We start from the raw sequence: 21,839 nt of genomic DNA on the forward strand, positions 1-21,839 counted from the left end.
CGATGACCTCTCGAGGTCCCTTCCAGTCCTAGAGTCTATGAATCTATCCATCAGTGGCAGTCTGTAACACTGCTCAGGCTAGGGCCTGGGGCATGCTGGGGAGGGAGGGGCAGTGAGTCCATATGGACTCAACCTCTCATGTTGTGCCTCAGCCTGTGTGAATGAATGTACTAGTAACCAGCTCAGTCACTTAACACGTATGGAGGGTGGTTAATGGTACCTTGGAAGGTCCAGGGACGCTGGCTGCCTTTCCCCAGCATAGCACCTGCTCAGTCCCATTGCTGTTGGGGTAGAGAGGCATTGAGTCTGGAAGCCAGGTTTCAGAAGATCTTTTCAAGGAAGGTGACGCGTTAGGCACCTCAGTGGATACCACGTGCCCTGCAGGCCTTGGCTGAGCTGCTGTGGGAATCTGTTTGAGGTGGTTTGGTTTTTCTACTGAGAATCCAATATTGTAGCTACTTGTTCTTTGAAGGTATGTTACACACACCCACCCCTTGGAGCGCTTTAGCAGGGCTGGCAATGGAAGGGACTAAACACCTATGTAGAAGCATGAATCCCTGTGTGGGGCAGCAGCCCCTTTCACACCTGCAGACTGATCTCTTGCCCAATCCTACTGGGCACAGGGAAGCCAACTTACAGGCACAGGCTGCCTTGGGCAGCAGATTGGCGTTTATTCAGTGTTTACACGTGACATGTGAGTCCATCTGGCTGCGAGAGCTGGTTATGTACAAGTCTGTGTGTTGTCCTTGGGCTTGACATCAAGAACAGCCCACCTGTCCCTGTGGGGAAAATTTGCAACAGGCAAGTTAAAAATCTCTGGGGAAAATCCCTTTCTAGCAGTGTCTGATCTACCCCATGGGACAGAAGCTTGGGTGGGCTCCTGCTGTGTACAAATCACACCCTGCAGCCAGGGCCCTGCTCACAGACTCCTGCCAACGTTCTTAGCTCCCACAACCTGTCTGCTCTTAGAGCTGGGAGGAGGGAAGGGTCCATTGTCCGGAAAGCTTCCTGGGAGAATGTTCCATGTTTACAGAGCGGGGGGGGGAGGGGGTGTCCTAATATGACTTTAATAAACACTAAGTTGTGTATATTTAAAGTTCGACTAATTCTCTTGTTTTGAGGTACAAAGTGTGCTTGTTTATAGCCTATGCCTGCTGTGAAATTGTGTTCTGCTTCAGAGCACGCTGGGCTGGCTTTCCTGGCCTTAGCAGTGATGGTGAGCTCAGGAGCGAGCAGCTAGGGGCTGAAATGTAACCAAGTCCCCTGCCAGGGGTTGAGTGGGCTCTTCTTCCCCCAGTTCCAGAGCTACACAATCTGCTGAGCATACGGGTGGTAGATTTCCCTGTTCAAGCATTAAGCCTCAGCTGGCTTCTAGACTACCTACACCGAAGGGCTCTCATCACATGGCAAAGCCTGTAAATTTCCCTCTTCCTGCAGCTTTGGCCACCTCACGCTCTCAGCATGCCCTGGCAGGGTTGCCTTCCAGGGCACAGCTGTGCCAGCAGGGTGCAATCAGGAGGGCAGATAGTCTGTATTTCTTTTACAAGGCCCAGAACCAGGGCATAATGATCCCTGAATTCATGCTCCCTGCTGCTCTCCAGAGGAACCAGGTTTGCTATGCACAATTAAATTTGAAATCATTGAATTGTGGAAAACTTTCTATTTCCTGTTGAGAACTGTCTGCTGACATATAAATAGCCCCCTGGCATTCCTTCAGGTAGGCTCCCTGAAGCCTGGCCCTCTGCCACCCACAGTGTCAGTGTGGGAGGGGGTTCATGGGCAGCACATGTAGTAACCGTGTTGTGTCTGTTGAACTAACCTGTCCGGCTGGCAGACCTTAGAGCACCTGAGCTCATAGTGCATCCTAGAGTTGCAGACACTGGACTGTACTTCAGGCTTTTCCCAGGAATTACTGCTCAGGCCTGAGACCATTTCAGAAGAGCCCCAGAGCAGCCCAGTTCTCTGCACAACAGACCCAATAATGGTGCTGCATTGATGCAAGTGAATCCATCCACCAGCCAGGCGTTTATAGGGAGTCCATCACCCCGGTATTTGACAAGGAAGCTGCTAATGATAGTCTGTGAAGTGGGGATGGGAAAACAGACTCTGGCCTCAGATCTTTGGCAGTAATGTACAATTTGCCACATAAGTGCCGGGATACGGGCAGGAGGAGATTCCTTCTAACTGCAACACAGGCTGATTTTACCCTGCTTTACTTGTTCCCTTTGATGCAAGGACTCCTGAGTAAAAATAACATGTAAAAAGCCTGGTCAGTAGTGCTCTAGATTATTACATGGGAAATTTTAGGCTCATATTTGTTTTTCATCACTTCTGCTTTTCTTGCTTCATGCATTTCACCCAGGCCCAGGGAAGCCTTTTTGCTGACTGTGGCATTTGGAGAGTCATGCAGCATCTCTTAAATTTGGAGAGGTGAGGATGGAGTTTAAATTATACACATTTTTAAATAGGGAAGTTTCTATTTTAAAAAAAAAAATCCCTCCCACCTACTGGAAGGCAGCTCTGCCTTCTTATTCTGGAACCCCAGCTTGGTAGTGGAGAGCGGGTGTGGGAAGAATTGAGTCCATGGAGGCAACAAGATGAACATAGAAGGCTTCTGTTGTGCTGTGCAGCACCATGCTCTTGTCTCTTTCATCCCCGCAAATGAGCAGAGGAGTCCACCCAATTGGCTTATCGGTGTAAAGCACCCAGCGGGCAATTGCTAGAGAACTTGAACACAATGCTGACCCTGCTCTGGATGCTCACAAAGGCCCCAGTTCAGTCCCGTTATCTTGAATCAAGGCCACATCTGGGGCAATGGCCTGCACTGACTCAGAGAGACACTTTCTACCATCACCCATGCCCCAGAGCCAGCTTTTCTGAATGGGCTGTAGTGTTTTGAAATGTTATACATAAGAGCCCACAAAGGGGTTGTGATAGGGGAAGTTTGGGAACCTGCTGCAGTATGCAAAGCTGCTGTTTGCTTTGGGCCCGCTGGAAGAGTCACATCTCCAAATTTTCTGTTCTTTGAAACAAAACAAAACTCTGAAGCTGTCGTCACGTTTGTGAACCTCATTAGCAAATCTGAAATTTTGAAGACTCGCTAACCACCTTTGTATCTGCATGAAGCTGAGCCAGTGAATCCAGAGCTGTGCATGTTTCCTAGTTCTCCTGCCTCTGCGGGATCCAGGGGGCTTACATCAGCATGAGAAATAGGTAGCGATTCTGAGGGTTCTAAAGATCTACTCCATGTACATTTTCTTGTTTCACGTATGAAGGCAGCTACCTAACTCTTCCAGCACTGTGAGACAGTGATCATCTTTGTGTTCTGTTTGTACAATGCCTAGAACAATGGGGTCCTGCGCTGTGTCTGAGACCTCTAGGCATTACGATCATATACGTAATGAATAATTTACAGAGCTCTGGGCCATGACTGAGACTCCTAGGCATCGTGCTGTACAAACAGTACTTAGTAATAATAGTGACCTATAACATGTCTACACGTTAGGATCACTCCCCAATGTGCCAACCTCTTCATGGGCCAACTTGAGAAAGAATTTCTGGACAAACCCTCCATGAAACCACTGACACAGCTGAGATACACTGATGAGATTTTCATTCTCTGCACAGATGACCTAAACTACCTCATAGATTTCCACATCAATCAAACTCTTGATGTATCAGCATCAACTTTCTGGACACCACAATCAGCTTCAACAATGGGACAGGCAGCTATGGACTCACAAATCACTATGTTTTCCGTCACAGATCCAGCAGCCACACCAGTCGCAACAAGGAATCTGTTCTCTGCAGCCAGGTGCGCGGATAGGGCAGCCTGTGCGCTGAGGAGAAAGGCCAGGGTCCAAACTGCATCACACACAAACCCACCTTCTCCAAAGGAGGCCACTCTACCTGAGGTGCAGATTGCATCATGGAATGGGCACCTGAATACCTCAGAGAGCCTGTTTCAGTACAGAGAAAAATCCCCTCTGACCCTGCACCCCTCCTCACCTCCCCCACTGGACCTGCACAGGGCATCATCAATCAACACTCCATGGGGAACCCAATGGGATGGCTGCCTCCAGCCCCTCTTCTGGCTGCTCCAGCCCACCCCACCCTATCCCTCCTAACCTCATGCCCCCTCCCCTCCTCACCCCACAGCCCTACCCCACTCCCACCCTGCCTGGCCCCTGCCCCTCCTCACTCCACCCCCCCCGCCCTACTCCTCACCCCATGCCACCCCTGCCTGGCCCCTCTCACCCCACAGTTTATCCCACTCCCTGCCCTGCCCCTCCTCACTCCACCCCCCCCCCGCCCTACTCCTCACCCCATGCCACCCCTGCCCGGCCCCTCTTCACTCCCTGCCCCACCCCTCCCCCTCCTGACTCCATCCCCCGCCCCGCCCCGCCCGGCCCCGCCCGGCCGCCGCAGGAGGCCGGAGGCCGGAGCCAGGCTAGGTCCCTCAGCGCCCCCTGGCGGGCCCAGCAGCCCTCACTGCTGCTCCAGTCCGGCCTGCCGCCTCAACCGAACTCCCCCGTCCCGCGCGACGGGCAGCCAAGCCGCCCAATGAGACTCCAGTGCCTCCATAGCGAGCCAATGGCGTGGCCGGGGAGGCGGGCTGGCGCCCCGCTTGGGTTAGGCTGTTCCTGGGCAGGTGACTAGCGTCCGGCTCTGGCCGCGCGTTAGTTGCACGGGGTGGGCACGGCCCGGGGGACCCTTCCCACAATGCCCCTGGCCGGGGGGGCTGGGTAGGGACGGCGGGACCCTGCTGGGCGGGCAGCAGGCCCCGTAGCCCCTGCTGGGAGTGGGAGAGGGGGAGGGACCCCGGCCCGGGGGGGTGGGAGGGAGAGGGGGAACCCCGGCCCCATAGCTCCTGCTGAGGAGGTGGAGGGACCCCAGCCCCATAGCTCCTGCTGGGGGGGGCTGGGAGAGGGGGAACCCCTGCCCCATAGCTCCTGCTGGCGGGGGTGGGAGGGAGAGGAGGAGGAGGGACCCTGGCCCGGGGGGGTGGGAGAGGGGGAACCCCGGTCCCCTAGCTCCTACTGAGGAGGTGGAGGGACCCCAGCCCCATAGCTCCCGCTGGGGGTGGGTGGGAGAGGGGGATCCCTGGCCCCATAGCTCCTGCTGGGGGTGGGAGAGGCGGGGGGAACCCCGGCCCCATAGCTCCTGCTGGGGGGGTGGGAGAGGGGGATCCCTGGCCCCATAGCTCCTGCTGGGGGTGGGAGAGGTGGGGGGAACCCCGGCCCCATAGCTCCTGCTGGGGGGGTGGGAGAGGCAGAGGGACCCCGGCCCCATAGCTCCTGCTGGGGGGGGGGTGTGGGAGAGGGGGAACCCCTGCCCCATAGCTCCTGCTGAGGAAGCGGAGGGACCCCTGCCCCATAGATCCTGCTGGGGGTGACAAGCTGTGTCCAGGCCTTGAGCCCTCCAGACATTTTTAAAACTCCCATGTTTTAAAATTACCCCTGGGGACCCTGAATTCCTGAGTCACCTAGGGGAGGGTCACCATCCCACCAACGGCTTTGCAGCCCCTGTTTCTCTAGTGTAGGGGGAGCTCAGGGCCAGTCTCCAGGAGAGAGGGGCTGTAACAGGGTCCCAAGCTCCTCTCTGCTGCTGGAGCATCCTTATAAGGCCTGGAGTTTTTAGTTGGCTTTCTCTCTAAGCACCCTCCCCCCCAAAAAAAATAGATGCTGGGAAAATAGCCCTAAATACAGGTGTCCCCAGCACTGTGACAGCTGGAAGTTCAGGCAGGTAAGGAACCCCCTTTGTATTCATATTCATCCCCTTTGGTTGATTTGTGCGTGCAGGTACCTGAGTGTGAAGTTTTGCCAACAAACATTTAGTTTTTCTTTTTAATTTCTCATGTGTGGTTTTTCCTCTGGCTGGGCAGGTGAAAGGAGCAATCCTGGCCCAGTGCAAACCGAGGGGGGTCTGGCATAGGAAGAGGAGCTTTTGGATTAAGAAAGCTGATGTTCCAGTGCAGTGCTTCTGAGAGCTTTGTGTTAGTGACTCCTTTTGCACAGCAAAACTGAATACGGCCACCCCTAAGTTAAAAACACATTTTTAAAATATTTAACACTATTGTAAATACAGGAGGCAAAAGGGGGTTTTGGGGATGAAGGCTGACAGCTCATGAACCCCCATGTAATAACCCCCAGTTTGAGAACCCGTCTTACAGCGCATCAGCTAATGGACAGTTACAGTCAAGTGGCCTTCAGATTGCAGAGCAGGCTTTGCTAACGGGTGGTTACTTTATAGCACTCAGAAGTATATTGGGTACTTCATAATGCAAATAAGGAGACATAGTCCCTGCCTTGAAGGGCTTACAGTCTACAGCCCTAATCCTGAAATCGCTTCTGCTATATCTGCGTGGAACCTGGAGCAAACCTTCTGATTGTATTAGTTTTTGTAGTATAGATAAGCTAAGTATACATTTCTCTGATCAAATATGTACCCAACTCCCAAGCCTAGCACTAGCTGAGACTGTGATCCATCTTCCTGGTGTGAGCTTGGTGGTTTCCATAGAGAGCTTTTTGTTTGTTCTTATTTCTTGTGCCAAGGAAATTGCAAATGTCTTTGGAAAGAGCTTACGTATGTATGTGATGTGAGGCCAGATAGTTTTCCCCTTTCTCGCCAAGAATTGAAGCTTTCTGCCATTCCAGCTGCTTCCCAGGACATGTATTACTATTTAAAGAAATAAAACAACATAGCCGAGTAATTGTGAAACTACTTTGAGGCCATGGAGGTGGGAAAGGAGTCAGGGAGGTCCTTGGGAGCTGGGCTTTGCTGTGCAAAAGGAAGAAAGGGGCAGAATTAAATACCACTTTGGCTGTTAAGGTTGGAGGGTGCAGTGTGTTAATTTGGCCTCACACTCCCTCAAAACCTTCTTTGAAAGGACACGACCTCTGTGGATTCCTGGCTAGAAGTGAGTGACAAAAGTTGTTAATTCGTGCATCTCACAACCCTTCTCAATACACTCCAGTTGCAGCTTGTGAAATCTGAATGAAGGGAGTTTGAGGTGGGGGATGGTGTCTGAACTGAAAGAACCCTCTTGGACACAGTGTGGTGTAGTGGGGTGAGCCTCAGCTTCCCAATCTGTCACATGGGGACAGTAATACATGCCTGCCTGACACAGGTGGATCTGGAGATTAGTTAGGCCAAAATACCAAGGAAGTGGCCACTGATTTTGGGTACCTTAAATTTTGGGAATCTAACTTGAGACATGCTGGATCTGACCTTCAAAGGTGCTGAGTGCCCACAAACCCAGCTGAAGATGCTGAGAGCTGCAGATGCTTAGCAAATCCGGCCTAAGGTGCCTGAAGTTCAAAAAGTTTAGGCTGATTCTGAAAATGTTGGTGTGGTGCTTAGCAAGTACTCACAGGTGCAGGGAGCCAGGCCAAGCGGGGTGTGAGCTGGTGGATATTTAGCCCCTATGTGTTTGGGCTGTTGGGGGGAAGCTGAGAGGCAGATGACTTATCCTGTCACTGAGCTATGTAGGTGCCTCTCACTTGCCACCTGACCCTAGTTATACTCTTCTGTGCTTCATCTCATCTCAATCCACTGCAGTTCAATCCACCCCAAAATGAAAAGCACCCGCAGCAGTTCCTCATTCCAAGCTGTCAATGCCAATGGCTTGGACCTGTGTCTAACGGGCCTCCCACTGCAAGTCTTGCGGCGGCCGAGCAGCGCCTCTCCAGCTAAGCACATCGCTCGTTCCATCTCCGTCATCACCGAGAGCAAGGCCAGAAGGAACGCTCCGGTGAGTACTGCGTCTGTGGGGTGCTTTCACCCAAACCCTCCCTTCACCAGGAGAACCTGGGCAGACATTCCAGACTTCTTGATACATTTCTGTTCTCCAGGGGTTGCTGAATGTTTAACTTCCTCCCCTGGGACATGCATTCCCCTTGCTTTTGCTCTCTGAGCAGAAGTTACGTGTGTGCTTTGGGATGGGGGGATCCATGAAGGGCCTGTTGCTGTTTTATGAAGCACCATTGCTGTGCATTTTTATTGTAGAATTCCCTAGTTCTTCGGGAGGAACTTGCTTTGCTGAGTCCATCCTGGCATTCTGTTCCCATGCTTCTCTTTAGAGAGTTATTGTTGGATTTTGTAACACACTGCTGGGGATACCCAGAGCTCTGAGCCGCTGCATTCCCTCTCTGCGTTTGCAAGAGTGAGCTTTGCTGGCAAATTAGACCGTGTGTCAGCTCCCTGCCATGCCAGCTTGTGTTCCTCACCAGCAAACTCCTCAGGGCTCCCCCAGCCCAGACCTCGCCAGCAGGTAACATAACAATCAGTGAACTCCAGGCGCCTCAGAGAGATTTCTTGTCAGTGCACAGCCCCTACCTGGTGCTTTCACAGAAGGCGTTCAGTTTGCTGCCCTGTTAGAGTCAGACCATCACAGCTTATCAGTATAACTGAGGTAAATATTCCCGTCCCTTCAATCACAGCACCGAAGGGGGTTATAGTAAAAGTAAAACAAGTTAATTAACGAGAGAGCATGGGTTAAGTGATACCAAGTAAAAGAGAATGTGAGATGGTTACAAGCAAACGAAAGTGAAAACACGCATCTCGAGGTCTAAAACTTAATCTAGCAAGATACAGTCTTTGTTCAAGATGGTTTCTTTTACCCCCTGTCTCCTTTCGAGCTTTTAACTGGCTGGCCTGGGCAGGACCTATCACCAAGAGCAAATCACTTGGTTTCTTTTTGCCTGAGGTGAAGGATAAAGGTAGAGTCTCTCTCTGTTCCTTATATCCCCAAAGGGATTTCTTCATCTTACCAGGCAGGGAGGCCTCTGAGGACCCAGTCTCCTGCATCTGTAGAGGATGCAGGTGCCATGTTATTTTCTGTCTCGAGCTCAGGAACAGGATTACCCCCTTCTCATTTAGCTGGATAGCTTTGTTTACTACTAATATGTAAACTGAGGTGAACTCACATTCCTTTGTGTAGGACAGACGTATTTATCCCCTTTATCTTGACTATGCTTCCTTGTCTTCACCATCATGCAGAAAGAATTTGTAACTTCACATATAAAGTCAACACATGCCTCTGATCATGAGATTAATATCCAGTGTGGGGTTAGCTTTCATAAGACACCTCACAAGGCATATTTTGTACAAATATAATTGCCGTAATGTGTAGGGTGTGGAGACAGGGGGTCTCGGTCACAGATTTCACTTTCTCCTGTGCAGGAAGATGCAGGAATTGGCTGCTCCAGAGCCATTAACAATCTCCGGAGATCCAATAGTACCACCCAGGTCAACCAGCAGGCGAACGGTGCTTTCCGGTAAGGGCTAAAAAAATACCCACCCATTCTGTTCACTAAATAGCGAGGAAACCCTCTGCTTCGTGATCTTGTTAGGCTACCTGGTCAGTTTCTGAGTTCCAGGTACTTCACTTGGGGGAACATGGGATTAGAATCCAAGGGAGATAGGAAGTGTAATTCTGTGGGCCTGAAACCTCTTTCAGAAATGAGCCTCAAATAAACTGAATGGCATATTAATTCCAATAGGCACTGTTGCCCATGCTAACAGGCGGCTCTAGCTTTTTTGCCATCCAAAGCACGGCACTCAGGCAGCCTTCAGCAGCTTGCCTGTGGGAGTTTCTCGGTCCCGTGGGTTTGGCAAATTTTGCCGAATTACCACTGAATCCGCAGGACCAGCAGACTTCCCGCAGGCAAGCCACCGAAGGCTGCCTGACTGCCACCATCGCAGGGACCGGCAGGGCACCCCCTGCTGCTTGCCGCCCCAGGCACACACTTTTAATGCTGGTACCTGGAGCCACCACTGCATGCTAATAGTCCAACCTGTGCTTCCTAGCACTCATAAGCCACAATACAATAGCAAATCATTGTCCCTGCAAGGTGGGCAAGGCAGGGAGGGGGACAGCTGACCTGTTGAATTCACCAAATCTACTTCCCAACCCTGTGGTGCTCAGATGCTACTTAGGTAGGGGCCTTATAAGTAGGTAGGTGGATTTCTTCAGCTCTCAAAGGGCAGAGAGCATCTGGTATTACTACAGGAGAGAAGTAACTACTGTCAACTGCTGTGACCTCCCTGGGGCCTGCCTCACTCCTCTTGTCTTGCTCTCCTGCCCTTGCATTGTTCTGCTATTTCAGACTCTTGACTGTCTCTGATTGGGAAGGACCGTGTCTTCTTTTTGAATGAAATTTGCCCCCAGCCCAGGGGATCCTGCTGCTCCTTCGCTCTTTGTTATTCTTAGGGATGTGGAATTGGGAGAGGGAGGCAAAGGGGAACTATAGGAATGAAAGAAACGAATGCCATGTCTCATCCAGCTTCAGGCTCTAATATTTCATACCATGCTTCTCATCTAGGGCCTCTCCTACATGTTCTAAAGGCTGATTTCTTGATCAGCATGAAAGGGAGGAGCTGAACATCAGAGTGTGAGAGTGGGGTATATGGGAGTCTCTAGACATCCTGTTCCTAGGAGGTGATGCATAGGGAAGGTTTGCTTTTCTTGCTGCTGCTTCTCTTAAAAGCTAGGCCTCCCCCACCTCCAGGAATGCATTGTTAAATGCTGAAGGGAAATTCTTTTGTGTGTAGAACAGTAGATGAAATGGGGATTTAAGTCCCAATCTACTTAGAGAATAGTTCTCTTTATATGCCACTTGACACAGACCAGAGTCCTGATACAGCTGGTGCCTAAGACTAGTGTGCTGTTTGTAAGGTTCTTCACAAAGTTTCCAGGTTAATCAGGCCTTTCCACATGGGCTTGTGTCACGGAGTGTGGGGGAGTCCGGCCCTGCACCCCTCTTCCTGGGACCCACAGTGACTCTCAGCCAGACAGTAAAACAGAAGGTTTATTGGACAACAGGAACACAGGTTACAGCAGAGCTTGCAGGCACAGTCAGGCCCCCTCCACCGAGTCCTTCTGGGCTTTCAGGGTGCTTGGATCCTAGCTAGGATACCCTGAATTCCGCCCACACAGCCCCAAGCCCAAACTCAAACTGCTTCCTTCCTGCCACTCCCTTCCTTTGTTCCCCTTCCCGGGCAAAGGTGTTTGACCTTTCCCCTCCCTTACCTAGCTCAGGTTACAGGCCCTGGCATCGTCCATCCCCTAAAGTCCTCCCCTGCTCTCCCACTCCCCACACAGACAGTCCCTACTGCATCACATCTCTCCCCCCTTCGAGACTGAACTGAGCGGGGTCACTCTGCCCAGTGACCTGGGGAAGTTCAGGGTCCCCTCTCCGGGACAACGCATCCGCTGTCAGGTTGGCACTTCCCTTCACATGGACCACGTCCATGTCATAGTCCTGCAGGAGCAGGCTCCACCTCAGGAGCTTGGCGTTGGCTCCTTTCATCTGGTGCAGCCAGGTCAGGGGAGAGTGGTCGGTGTACACGGTGAAGTGTCGCCCAAAGAGATATGGCTCTAGCTTCTTAAGGGCCCACACCATGGCCAGGCATTCCTTCTCGATGGCCGCGTAGCTTTGTTCCCGGGGGTAGCAGCTTCTTACTCAGGTACACGATAGGGTGTCTCTCCCCCTTTTCATCCTCCTGCATTAACACCGCCCCCAGTCCCGTGTCTGAGGCATCGGTGAACACCATAAAGGGTTTGTCAAAATCTGGGTTTGCCAGAACTGGGTCGCTAACCAGAGCCTCCTTCAGCGCCCGGAAAGCCTCCTGGCACTGCTCAGTCCAGATCACCTTGTCTGGCTTCCCCTTTTTGCACAGTTCAGTGATGGGGCCAGCTATGGCACTGAAGTGGGGCACGAACCTTCGATAGTACCCCGCCATCCCAATAAAGGCCTGGACCTGCTTTTTGGTTTGGGGAGCAGGCCAGTCTCTGATCACCTCCACCTTGGCTGGTTCCGGCTTCAGGCAGCCGCTCCCCACCCGATGGCCGAGGTAAGATACTTCAGCCATCCCCACCTTGCACTTCTCAGCCTTTACTGTTAACCCAGCCTTCCGGAGTCGGTCCAGGACTTGTTTAACCTGGGACACGTGGTCCTCCCAGGTCTGGCTGAAGACGCAGATGTCGTCAATATACGCCATGGCAAAACTCTCCATCCCCCTCAGTAGCTGATCCACCAGGCGCTGGAAGGTGGCCGGCGCTCCCTTGAGGCCGAAGGGCAGGGTCAAAAACTCATAGAGCCCCAGAGGGGTGATAAAGGCCGATTTCAGCCTGGCATCTGCGTCCAGCGGCACTTGCCAGTAGCCTTTGGTAAGATCCATAGTGGTGAGGTACCGTGCACCTCCCAGCTTGTCTAGGAGCTCGTCAGGCCTGGGCATAGGGTAGGCATCAGATACGGTGATGGCATTGAGCTTTCGATAGTCCACACAGAACCGGATTGACCCATCCTTCTTGGGAACCAGCACTACTGGCGAGGCCCAAGGGCTGGAAGACGGCTGGATCACCCCCAAAGCCAGCATGTCCCTGACCTCTCTTTCAAGATCCTGGGCAGTTTTACCAGTGACCCGAAAAGGGGAGCATCTTATAGGGGGGTGTGACCCCGTCTCCACCCGGTGGACAGTCAAATTAGTGCGTCCAGGCTGGTTGGAAAACAGCTGTCGGTACAGATGCAGCACCCCTCTGATCTCAGCGTGCTGGCCCGGGGTCAGTTGCTCAGAGAGGGGAATCGCCTCCAGGGGGAACCAGCTTTTGTCCCAGGGAATAGATCCACTAAGGGGTCATCTCCCTGCCCCTCCCAATGTCCACACACGGCCAACACCACATTCCCCCTGTCATAGTATGGTTTCATCATGTTCACATGGTACACCCGACGGTGATGTGCCCGGTTTGACAGCTCCACCACATAGTTTACCTCATTCAGTTGCTTGATAACCTTGAAGGGCCCTTCCCAGGCGGCCTGGAGTTTGTTTCTCCTCACGGGGATAAGAACCATCACCTGATCCCCGGTGGCGAAGGCACGGGCTCGTGCTGTGCGGTCATACCAGACCTTCTGCCTCCTCTGGGCTCGGGCCAGATTCTCCCTGGCCAGGCCCATGAGCTCGGCCAGTCTTTCCCGGAAGGTCAGGACATACTCCACCACTGACTCTCCCTCGGGAGAGGCCTTCCCCTCCCATTCGTCCCTCATCAGGTCTAGGGGCCCCCTCACCCGCCTTCCATACAACAGTTCGAAAGGTGAAAACCCGGTAGATTCCTGGGGTACCTCCCTGTATGCAAACAGCAGGTGAGGTAAGTACTTGTCCCAATCTTGCGGATGCTGGTTCATAAATGTTTTTAGCATCATCTTCAGCGTCCCGTTGAACCTTTCTACCAGCCCGTTGGACTGGGGGTGATACGCTGAGGCCCAGTTGTGCTGGACCCCACATTTCTGCCATAAGGACCGGAGCAGGGCCGACATGAAGTTGGACCCCTGGTCCGTTAAGACCTCCTTGGGGAACCCCACCCGGCTGAAAATTGTCAGCAGCGCATCTGCCACTGTGTCTGCTTCGATAGAGGACAAGGCCACCGCCTCGGGGTAGCGAGTGGCAAAATCCACCACCACCAGGATGTATTTCTTCCCTGACCGGGTCATCTTGCTGAGAGGTCCCACTATGTCCATGGCCACCTTCTGGAAAGGTTCTTCTATGATGGGTAAAGGCCTCAAAGCCGCTTTCCCCTTGTCCCGGGCCTTCCCCACCCTCTGGCAGGGGTCACAGGATTGGCAGTACTGTCGGACATGGGTAAAGACCCCAGGCCAGTAAAAGTTCTGTAGCAGCCTCTGCCTGGTGCGCCGGATTCCCTGGTGCCCTGCGAGAGGGATGTCATGGGCCAGGTACAACAGCTTGTGACGGAACTTCTGGGGAACCACCAGCTGCCTCCTGATCCCCCATGACTCTACTTCCCCTGGGGGAGCCCATTCTCGGTACAGGAACCCCTTCTCCCACAGGAACCTCTCCTTGCAACCTCTCCTCATGGTCTGTACCGCACTAAGGTCAGCCCGGTCCCTGTGCTTCCGCAAGGAGGGATCTTTCTGCAACTCGGCCTGGAACTCAGCAGCTGGGACAGGAATGGGGACCGGCTCTCTCTTGCTGGCTGGGTCTGAGGCCGCAGCCTCTCTGCACCGTGCCCCTGGGCGTTCCCCGCTCCCTGAGTTAGGGTCCTGCACCTCAGGTCGAGTACCTTCCCCGTTTTCGGGGTGCAGTGCCATTTGCCGACTCTGACTACGAGTCACGACCAGGGCACTCTGGGTGTTACTAGGCCAGTCCTCAAGGTCCCCTCCCATTAACACGTCAGTGGGCAAATATTGGTGTACCCCCACATCTTTGGGGCCCTCCTTGGCCCCCCATTTCAGGTGTACCCTTGCCACGGGTACCTTGAATGGGGTCCCACCCACGCCCATCAGGGTCAGGTAGGTGTCGGGCACCATCCGATCTGAGGCCACCACCTCGGGCCGGGCCAGCGTCACCTCTGCGCCCGTGTCCCAGTACCCAGTGACCTTCCTCCCATCCACTTCCAGGGAAACAATGCACTCTTTCCGGAGGGGCAGCCCCGCGCCCACCCGGTAAACCAAAAACCCGGAACCGGGAGCATCCATAGGTGGTATGTTGCCAACCCCCCTTTCCTGGGAATGTAGCCCCTCCTCCGATTGGGTTTTTACCCAGTCCACCCTCTGCGGGTTGGGTCTGCTTGGTCTGTCCCTGAGCTTGGGGCACTGGGCCCGTATGTGACCTCGTTGGCCACAGCGATAGCAGCCCATATCTCGTGGGTCCCCTTGAGTGGGTCGGAGGGACCTGCCGCTGGATGTTCCCCTTTTGGGGGGGTTCTCCATAGGCCCCCTTTGGGAGGTCCCATGTTGACTCTCTCTCTGCGTTGAGGCAGGCCTGCTCCTTCGAGACTCCTCCCTGCCATCCCCTGCCCGACTGTCCACAAATTGGTCGGCCAGCTGGCCTGCATGCTGCGGGTTCTCCGGCTTCTGGTCCATCAACCACAGCCTCAAGTCGGACGGGCACTGCTCGTACAGGTGCTCCAGTATGAATAGGTCAAGCAGGTCCTCTTTAGTTTGGGCCCCAGCTGTCCACTTGCGGGCATACCCCTGCGCCCGGTTGACCAGTTGTAGGTATGTGACCTCACGGGTTTTACGCTGGCTCCGGAACTTTTTCCGGTACATCTCAGGAGTCAGCCCAAACTCGCGGAGCAGGGCCTGTTTGAACAGTTCGTAGTCCCCTGCCTCCGCCCCTTTCAGTCGGCTGTACACCTCCACGGCTGTGGAGTCCAGTAAGGGGGTGAGAACTGCAATCCTGTCTGCAGGGTCAACCCTGTGCAGCTCGCAGGCATTCTCAAAGGCCGTCAGGAAGGTATCTATGTCCTCCCCCTCCTTACGCCGGGGCAGCAAGTGCTTATCAAAGCTCTTTGTAGGCTTGGGTCCCCCCTCACTCACCGCAGCTGGAGCCTCACTGCTCCTCAGCCGGGCCAGGTCCAGCTCATGTTTACGCTGTTTCTCCTTCTCCTCCCACTCACGCTGGCGCTGGTTCTCCTCATGTTCACGCTGTTTCGCCTTCTCCTCCAGCTCTCGCCTCTTTAACTCGAGCTCCTCCCGTCTCAGCTCCCTTTCATATTCCAGCCGCATCCACTCCACGGATGCCGAGCGTTGCCGGGAGGATCCCCTGCTGGGGGGTGGGCTTCGCCGGGCAGATCCCCTGCTGGCCGGGGGTGTCACGGTGCCCTCGGTATACACTGGGCTCCTCCCCGCCCTTCCTCTACGCCTAGGAAGGGGGGGTCTCGGGAAGCCCTCGTCCGCCGGCTGACCACTCCCAGCGGGGACAGACACTGGTGCCTGCGCTGCATCTGCTCGGCTGCTTCCCTCAGAGACAGGGCTCCGTTCATTCATGCGGTCTCCCTGCTCCAGCTGTGCAATCAGCTGGTCCTTGCTGAGCCTCCCTGGGTGCAGCCCCCTCTGCTTGCACAGCTCCACCAGGTCACACTTGCGCCGCTTGGCATACATCTTCCTGCTGGCCACTCACAGGCCGGGGTGCTCGCCGCTCCCCACGGTTTCCAGGGGGACCCCTAGTGCACCAGCCCTTCTTGAGGTCACCACCTCTCTGCCAGGGTCGAGCTGCAGACTCCTCCGCCCCTGGGACCGCTCGCTGCAATCCCCCGGGGGACCCTGTTACTGCAAAGTCCTTCTCACTGGGCACACACTCCCCAGGGGTTAACCACCCCTTCGTTTTACTGCTCCCCAGTCACTTACTGCAGGAAGCGCCGTCCACGGGGTGCAGTATATCCCACCGCTGCCACCAGTTGTCACGGAGTGTGGGGGAGTCCGGCCCTGCACCCCTCTTCCTGGGACCCACAGTGACTCTCAGCCAGACAGTAAAACAGAAGGTTTATTGGACAACAGGAACACAGGTTACAGCAGAGCTTGCAGGCACAGTCAGGCCCCCTCCACCGAGTCCTTCTGGGCTTTCAGGGTGCTTGGATCCTAGCTAGGATACCCTGAATTCCGCCCACACAGCCCCAAGCCCAAACTCAAACTGCTTCCTTCCTGCCACTCCCTTCCTTTGTTCCCCTTCCCGGGCAAAGGTGTTTGACCTTTCCCCTCCCTTACCTAGCTCAGGTTACAGGCCCTGGCATCGTCCATCCCCTAAAGTCCTCCCCTGCTCTCCCACTCCCCACACAGACAGTCCCTACTGCATCACAGCTTGTTTGGGGAGGTCGTTTGTTCCTATGTTCTGAGTTGCAATCAGCTCTTCCTTATAAGCCTGATTTTTGCCTCCTGGTCTGTAAACCCTCACTAAAGGCCCTCTGCCCTTCAAATTTTGCATCGTGGTTGGTGGATAGAGGAGGAGTCCCGGTCAATTTTAGGCAGAAGAGACACACCATTTCTGAAAGAAGGGAGCTTGAATAAACCGGCTTACTTCTTTGGCAAATTCTTGTAACGCTGTTTTTGTCACTTTGTAGCTCAGAAATTATGAGCCCTGGTTTAGTTGCAAGTTCTTAGCAGGAGGTGGAGCACAGATCTGTGTTGAGCTGGGGCTGCTCATTGCTGAGTTAGAAATGAGAGAATGTTTTGGGTGCAGCGGACTGTGAGGTCTGCTGGACTCTGCGAGGTTTGCAAAGGCTTTGACAGACTGACTGGCTTTAGAAGCATAACCAGACTCTGTGTCTGCATGGACTTCAGGGTACTATGAGAATGGCAGATGCTGTGCTCATGTGCTTCCCGCTCTCTGAAGGTTTCTTTTTGGCCAAGCTTTCATTCTGAGTGTTTTGGTTTTCAGGCTTTTTTTATTTTTATTTTTATTTTTCAAAAAGCTGCATTCAGTGAAAGATTTCCCCTCCTTGAGTTATTGCTAGGTATGTACAGCCTTTGCTCCAAGTTATAGGAACACACACATCCTCACATACACTGCTCCACGCTTTCCACCTCTCCAGGAATCACAAAGCACTTTACACACTCTTGTTAATTCTCAAAACACCCCTGCGAGTGGGATATTCTCCCCATTTGAGATGTCGGTGATTTTCCACAGGTCATGTGGCAAGTCATTGATAGAACCCAGGAGTCCTGACTCTCAATCCCTGCTGTGCCACTCACTCATACTCCTTCCCATAATATAAGATCTCTTTACATGGGGCTTTGAAATATACATCTCTGTATATGAGCTAATTCTGTATGGAACCAATGACTACATAACGACACCCTCTTCCTGCAAAGCTCTTTTACTTCCTGTTTTGGATAACAGGTGCCAGGTGAGTCTCGGCTTTTTCAGGCCAGCTCTGTGGATTAGTGTCAGATTGTGACGATTTGTGAAGAGCAGGGCACCCAATAGCCTCCTCTGGCACCACAGATGCAGCCCTCGAAGGAGAAACCCCCAGGGCATCGCTGTTGTTTCTGCATTTGAGGTTTCTGAAAAGGATTTTTTTCATTCCTTATCTTTCTTGGGATGTTCTTCTTTTGGGAATACAGTGCTGAGCAACCTGGAGACTTCTTGACCTTCTTTGACAGCAGCTCTGGGGGAAGAAAAAAGCTGGCAAGTCTGAGCAAAACCTCCCCAGAAAAGAAAACCACATGGAATATCCTGGTAAGGGAGACAGCCTATTTTGACTGCTGTGGGCAGCGTTACGCTCCCCATACTCATGAGTAGCCCATTGACTTCAAGTTAATGGGGCAAGCCACATGCTTCGGTCTTTGATCGTTTCTCTCTGTATAGGGGTACGTTTCCAGCTTGGTGCTGCTGTGGTTGAACACCCTGATATCCTGCCCGTTAGATCTGCCGCACAAATGGTTAACAAGGCAGCCTACTGCCACGTGGGTGCTCCCTGGCCTGTGTTAGACCGTGGGTCTATTTGTCTGGCCCACTGGCTGTTGGTCCCTGGTGTCTGTTGTGAAGCCTGGAGGAGTGCAAATGGACCTTTCAGAGCACATGGATGGTGGGACAGTGAATCTTTCTGGGAGACACTGGCCCTTGCAGGAAGACCACATTCCCTGGGGAGGGTTTATAATACACACTGACTGAGTGCACTCATACTTCTGCTTAATGCCACGGTAGGATGATCAGCCCAGGGTCTTCCCGATCCCATCCAGCACCCGCAGCTCCAGCACGCTGGAGTCCCCAGCAGGCATGAGGAAGAAAGAAACCACTGTGTTGCTGGCACCCAACTTCACTGCCAATAACAGGTAAGAGAGGCAGCAGCACAGGGCTGGGGCGGTTCACGCTTCTTTAGACGTGGAGCTAAAACCAGGAAAAGGAATTGGTGATATGAGTCAGCTGAGAATGAGATGTGAACGGCTATCTAGACCCCCATGCGCGTTATTTATAGTGAATGAATGGGATTCCACAGCCCAGGGGGCTGGAGCTCACCATCTAAACAAACTGCACCGCGATAGCTAAGGGTCAGATGCAACAGGGGGCTGATGGCATCTGAGGAGAGATTAGTCATGGAAGGCTGGGCTGGAGAGGAGACACTTGAAGGTTGCTTAGTGCCCAGGAAGAGAGATGCTGCTCTAGATATAGGAGGGGGAATGAATGAAGTGTGAACCCAGGAGTAGAAGGAGCAGGGAAAGACAGCAGCTGTTAGAAGGCAGGAGGATGGAGCTGCACAGGTGAGGATGAGGAGACTGAACCTGGTGTTGAAGAGGCAGGAAGCTGACAGAGGTGTTTGAGGAGAACATGGCAGGAGAGGAAGATGGCTTTAGCAGCAGTGTTTTGGGTAGAGTAACTCCAGTGCACTGGGTACAAAGCTCCTTCCTCACTCGTTAACTGGAGAGTACAGTGGCTCCACTTGCTCTAGAGAGCAGGAGTCCTGTGCTGCAGGTGACTAGATGGTATAGGAAATATGTACAGAGGGTTTTGCAATGTAGCATTTGAAACTCCCTCCTTTCCCGTGCTGTGAAAGGCAAGGCTTACGCCAGACCAACACATTGAAAATGCTGGGACGGGCAGACTCAAAGCCAGACTCTCGGCTGCAGTCCCACGTTAGCACGTTTCCTGCGCTAAGGGGATGTGTATGTAGCTCTCTGCATAATGCTGTGCACCAGCTGGGGAGGAGTACATTCTGCATGACAAGTGCATTTCTAGAAGCTGCCTTCTGAGCAGCAGTGCACCGGGTAACAAGACCTGAAAGCCGAAGAGAAGCTGTGAGTATTTGGGGTGCTGGGGAAACAGTACGGAGTTATCTTAAGAGCCCATTTCTGTGCTCTGATCCAGCCAGTCCTAATGTCTCATTCTTCTCTCCACACAAGGAGTAACAAAGGGGCCATGGGCAACTGCGTGACCACCATGGTGCATAACAACTACTCCACCACAGACAAGGCCTCCACGCCGAAAAGTTCCAACCAGGCAGCAACTTCCCTCAAGTACGTATGGGTGAACGCTCTGCTGGGGGGACAGGCCTGGACTGGGTGACCGGACCCTGGCTTGCACCATACGCTCAGGAGCAGTTTAGACACATGAGAAAGGACGCGTCTTAAAACATGTTACCCCCTAAGTGTGGCTGATATTGCTAGCTGACAGCCCAGTCTCCTTCAGTGCAGGCCCTTAGCTGCATCATGCCAGACAACTGCTAGCAGCTCTGACAGAATGTTCCCAGACCTGTCCGTAGACCTCCAGGCACCTCCTGAGGGCTCAGAACTGGTCGAGCCCTTGAAATGGGGGGGGTGAGACATGGCGAAGGGAGGGGGCTCCTCTTTGAAACACTGAGTGTTTGACTCTCCGTTCAGCTCCTGAAGCCCTAGTCACTCTTTACAAATTGAGTTTCATTGTGCTTGCCTGACCAGCACAGATGCTCGCAGAGATCTGGCAACCCAGGACTCCTGGTTATGTTCTCACCTGTTCCACTGACTCGCTGTATGGCCATGGGCAAGTGCCTTCTCCTCTGTCAAGGTTTCCTTACCTCTTGAAACGTGCTTTCGTCCCTTGGGTGCTGGTCCCTGGCAAAGGGCGAAGTCCAAGAGCAGTTACTTGTCCAGCAAGAGGTTCGGGTTTTATGCAGAGTGAGACGGTTCTGGGTGCCCATGGGTCTGGCTGGTGGGCTCAGCAAAGCGCCTTTTACTGCCCTGTGCACTGGGCCAGCCCGCTGGGTGGGTGTGGCATTCAGCAGGATGGCCCTAGACAGTCTCCTCCTCTCCCTTAGCAACATGATCAAGGCGACCTCGAATGAGGACAGTGAGAGCAGCAGCTTCAAGAAGTCTCAGAAGAACTTTTCCAGCAACAACATAATGCCCCACAACAACAGCAGCAGCCTGCTCAAGAGGAAGGAGGTGACAGAGGAGGAGGCAGAGAGGTGAGGCAGGGAGCAGAACGGAAAGGTGGGGGAGTTTTCAGGCAGAGTGGGAGAAGTTCGGGGCTAATGAAGGGGGAGAAGGGAATGCCAGGGCTGGGGGAGACAATGGACAGCGTCAAGGCAGATTGCAGAGGGCATGGGGAAATGGAACTGGGATACAGCACAGAAACTGGGAGAGGAAGCAGGTTTTGTCCAGTAACATATTCGGATGTGCATACTCTGTGGGTTTGTCTGTGGGCCAGATCCTCAGCTGGTGGAAATCGGCATATCTCCATTAACTTCAATGGAGCTACATTGATTTAGTCCTGCCTATGGTTTGGGTCTATGCTTTTAGACTCTCTGTGAGCTTGTGTGGTCTGATCGTACAGGTAGACAAAATATTGAGTTAGGTGGACCTTGGGTCTGACACAGTATGGCCGTTCTTCTGACTAATCTCCCCAGAAACAACTGTCCCCTTGTGGGCATGTCCATCTGAACAGCGAGACCGTATGAGGGAGGTGGTCAGTAGTGCCTCAGGCTGTGGGTGTGTCGTCTCTGCCTGTGTGCTTGCAGCAGTCTCATTGAGCCGCCTCTTTCCCTTGTAGGTTCATTCATCAGGTTAACCTGGCAGCTGTGACCATCCAGCGCTGGTACCGACGCCACTCGCAGAGGCACACGATGGGTGCAGCCACTCTCGGGCATTTGTTGGCTTCCAAGAGAGAGGTCTGTCACAGACATGTCTCCTGGGTATTCACTCGGAGCCAACTCCTCAGTCCAGCACAGCCTTGTGTGATGCTGACATGCTGCTGCCCTTGGAAACAGGAAAAGTAGTTCCCCTCTGGCCACCAAGCCACAGAGCTGAGAACTGGACGGGGTCTGATATGTAGCCAGAGGGATGTGTGGAGAGGCATTAGGTCCCTCCAGGCTCATGGAGCCAGGGAAGGGCCCAGGCATCGAACTCGGGTAGCTCATGTGGCAGCTCAGAGCACCACTGGCCTGGGTGTTTGGATGGCGACATCCATGGGAATTTAGTTCCTCTGAAAACTAGGCCACAAGCCCCTTGCATCAGCCGCTGCGTGGTCTCTCCAAGTGTCATTCTCTTCCCTAGGCGTAGCTGCAAACAGCCACCTGATTGGCAGTAACAGCCTTTTGAAGGCTCCAGTCCTTGTTCTCCAGTGTCAGGTTA

The 21,839-nt window shown here is 53.4% G+C and overlaps 1 protein-coding gene across 4 annotated transcripts in view; it reads left to right on the plus strand.

Annotated features, from left to right (window-relative positions):
• The first annotated feature begins 4,859 nt into the window (after positions 1-4,859).
• Positions 4,860-21,839, plus strand: part of CEP131 (centrosomal protein 131) — a 34,996-nt gene continuing 18,016 nt past the window's right edge. For 2 of the 4 annotated variants that reach the window (XM_050921111.1, XM_050921113.1), the window contains exons 1-8: positions 5,309-5,745; positions 7,561-7,753; positions 9,184-9,278; positions 17,859-17,973; positions 18,442-18,569; positions 19,635-19,748; positions 20,525-20,674; positions 21,259-21,376. In XM_050921111.1, coding sequence (XP_050777068.1) covers positions 7,577-7,753; positions 9,184-9,278; positions 17,859-17,973; positions 18,442-18,569; positions 19,635-19,748; positions 20,525-20,674; positions 21,259-21,376 — 897 coding nt within the window. In that variant the 5' untranslated portion in view covers positions 5,309-5,745; positions 7,561-7,576. Of the gene's footprint in view, positions 4,965-5,307; positions 5,746-7,560; positions 7,754-9,183; positions 9,279-17,858; positions 17,974-18,441; positions 18,570-19,634; positions 19,749-20,524; positions 20,675-21,258; positions 21,377-21,839 lie in introns of those variants that run through there. The other 2 variants (XM_050921112.1, XM_050921114.1) reach the window with 2 other exon arrangements.

Source organism: Gopherus flavomarginatus, chromosome 12, assembly GCF_025201925.1.
Source record: "Gopherus flavomarginatus isolate rGopFla2 chromosome 12, rGopFla2.mat.asm, whole genome shotgun sequence".
Taxonomy (NCBI): Eukaryota; Metazoa; Chordata; order Testudines; family Testudinidae; genus Gopherus; species Gopherus flavomarginatus.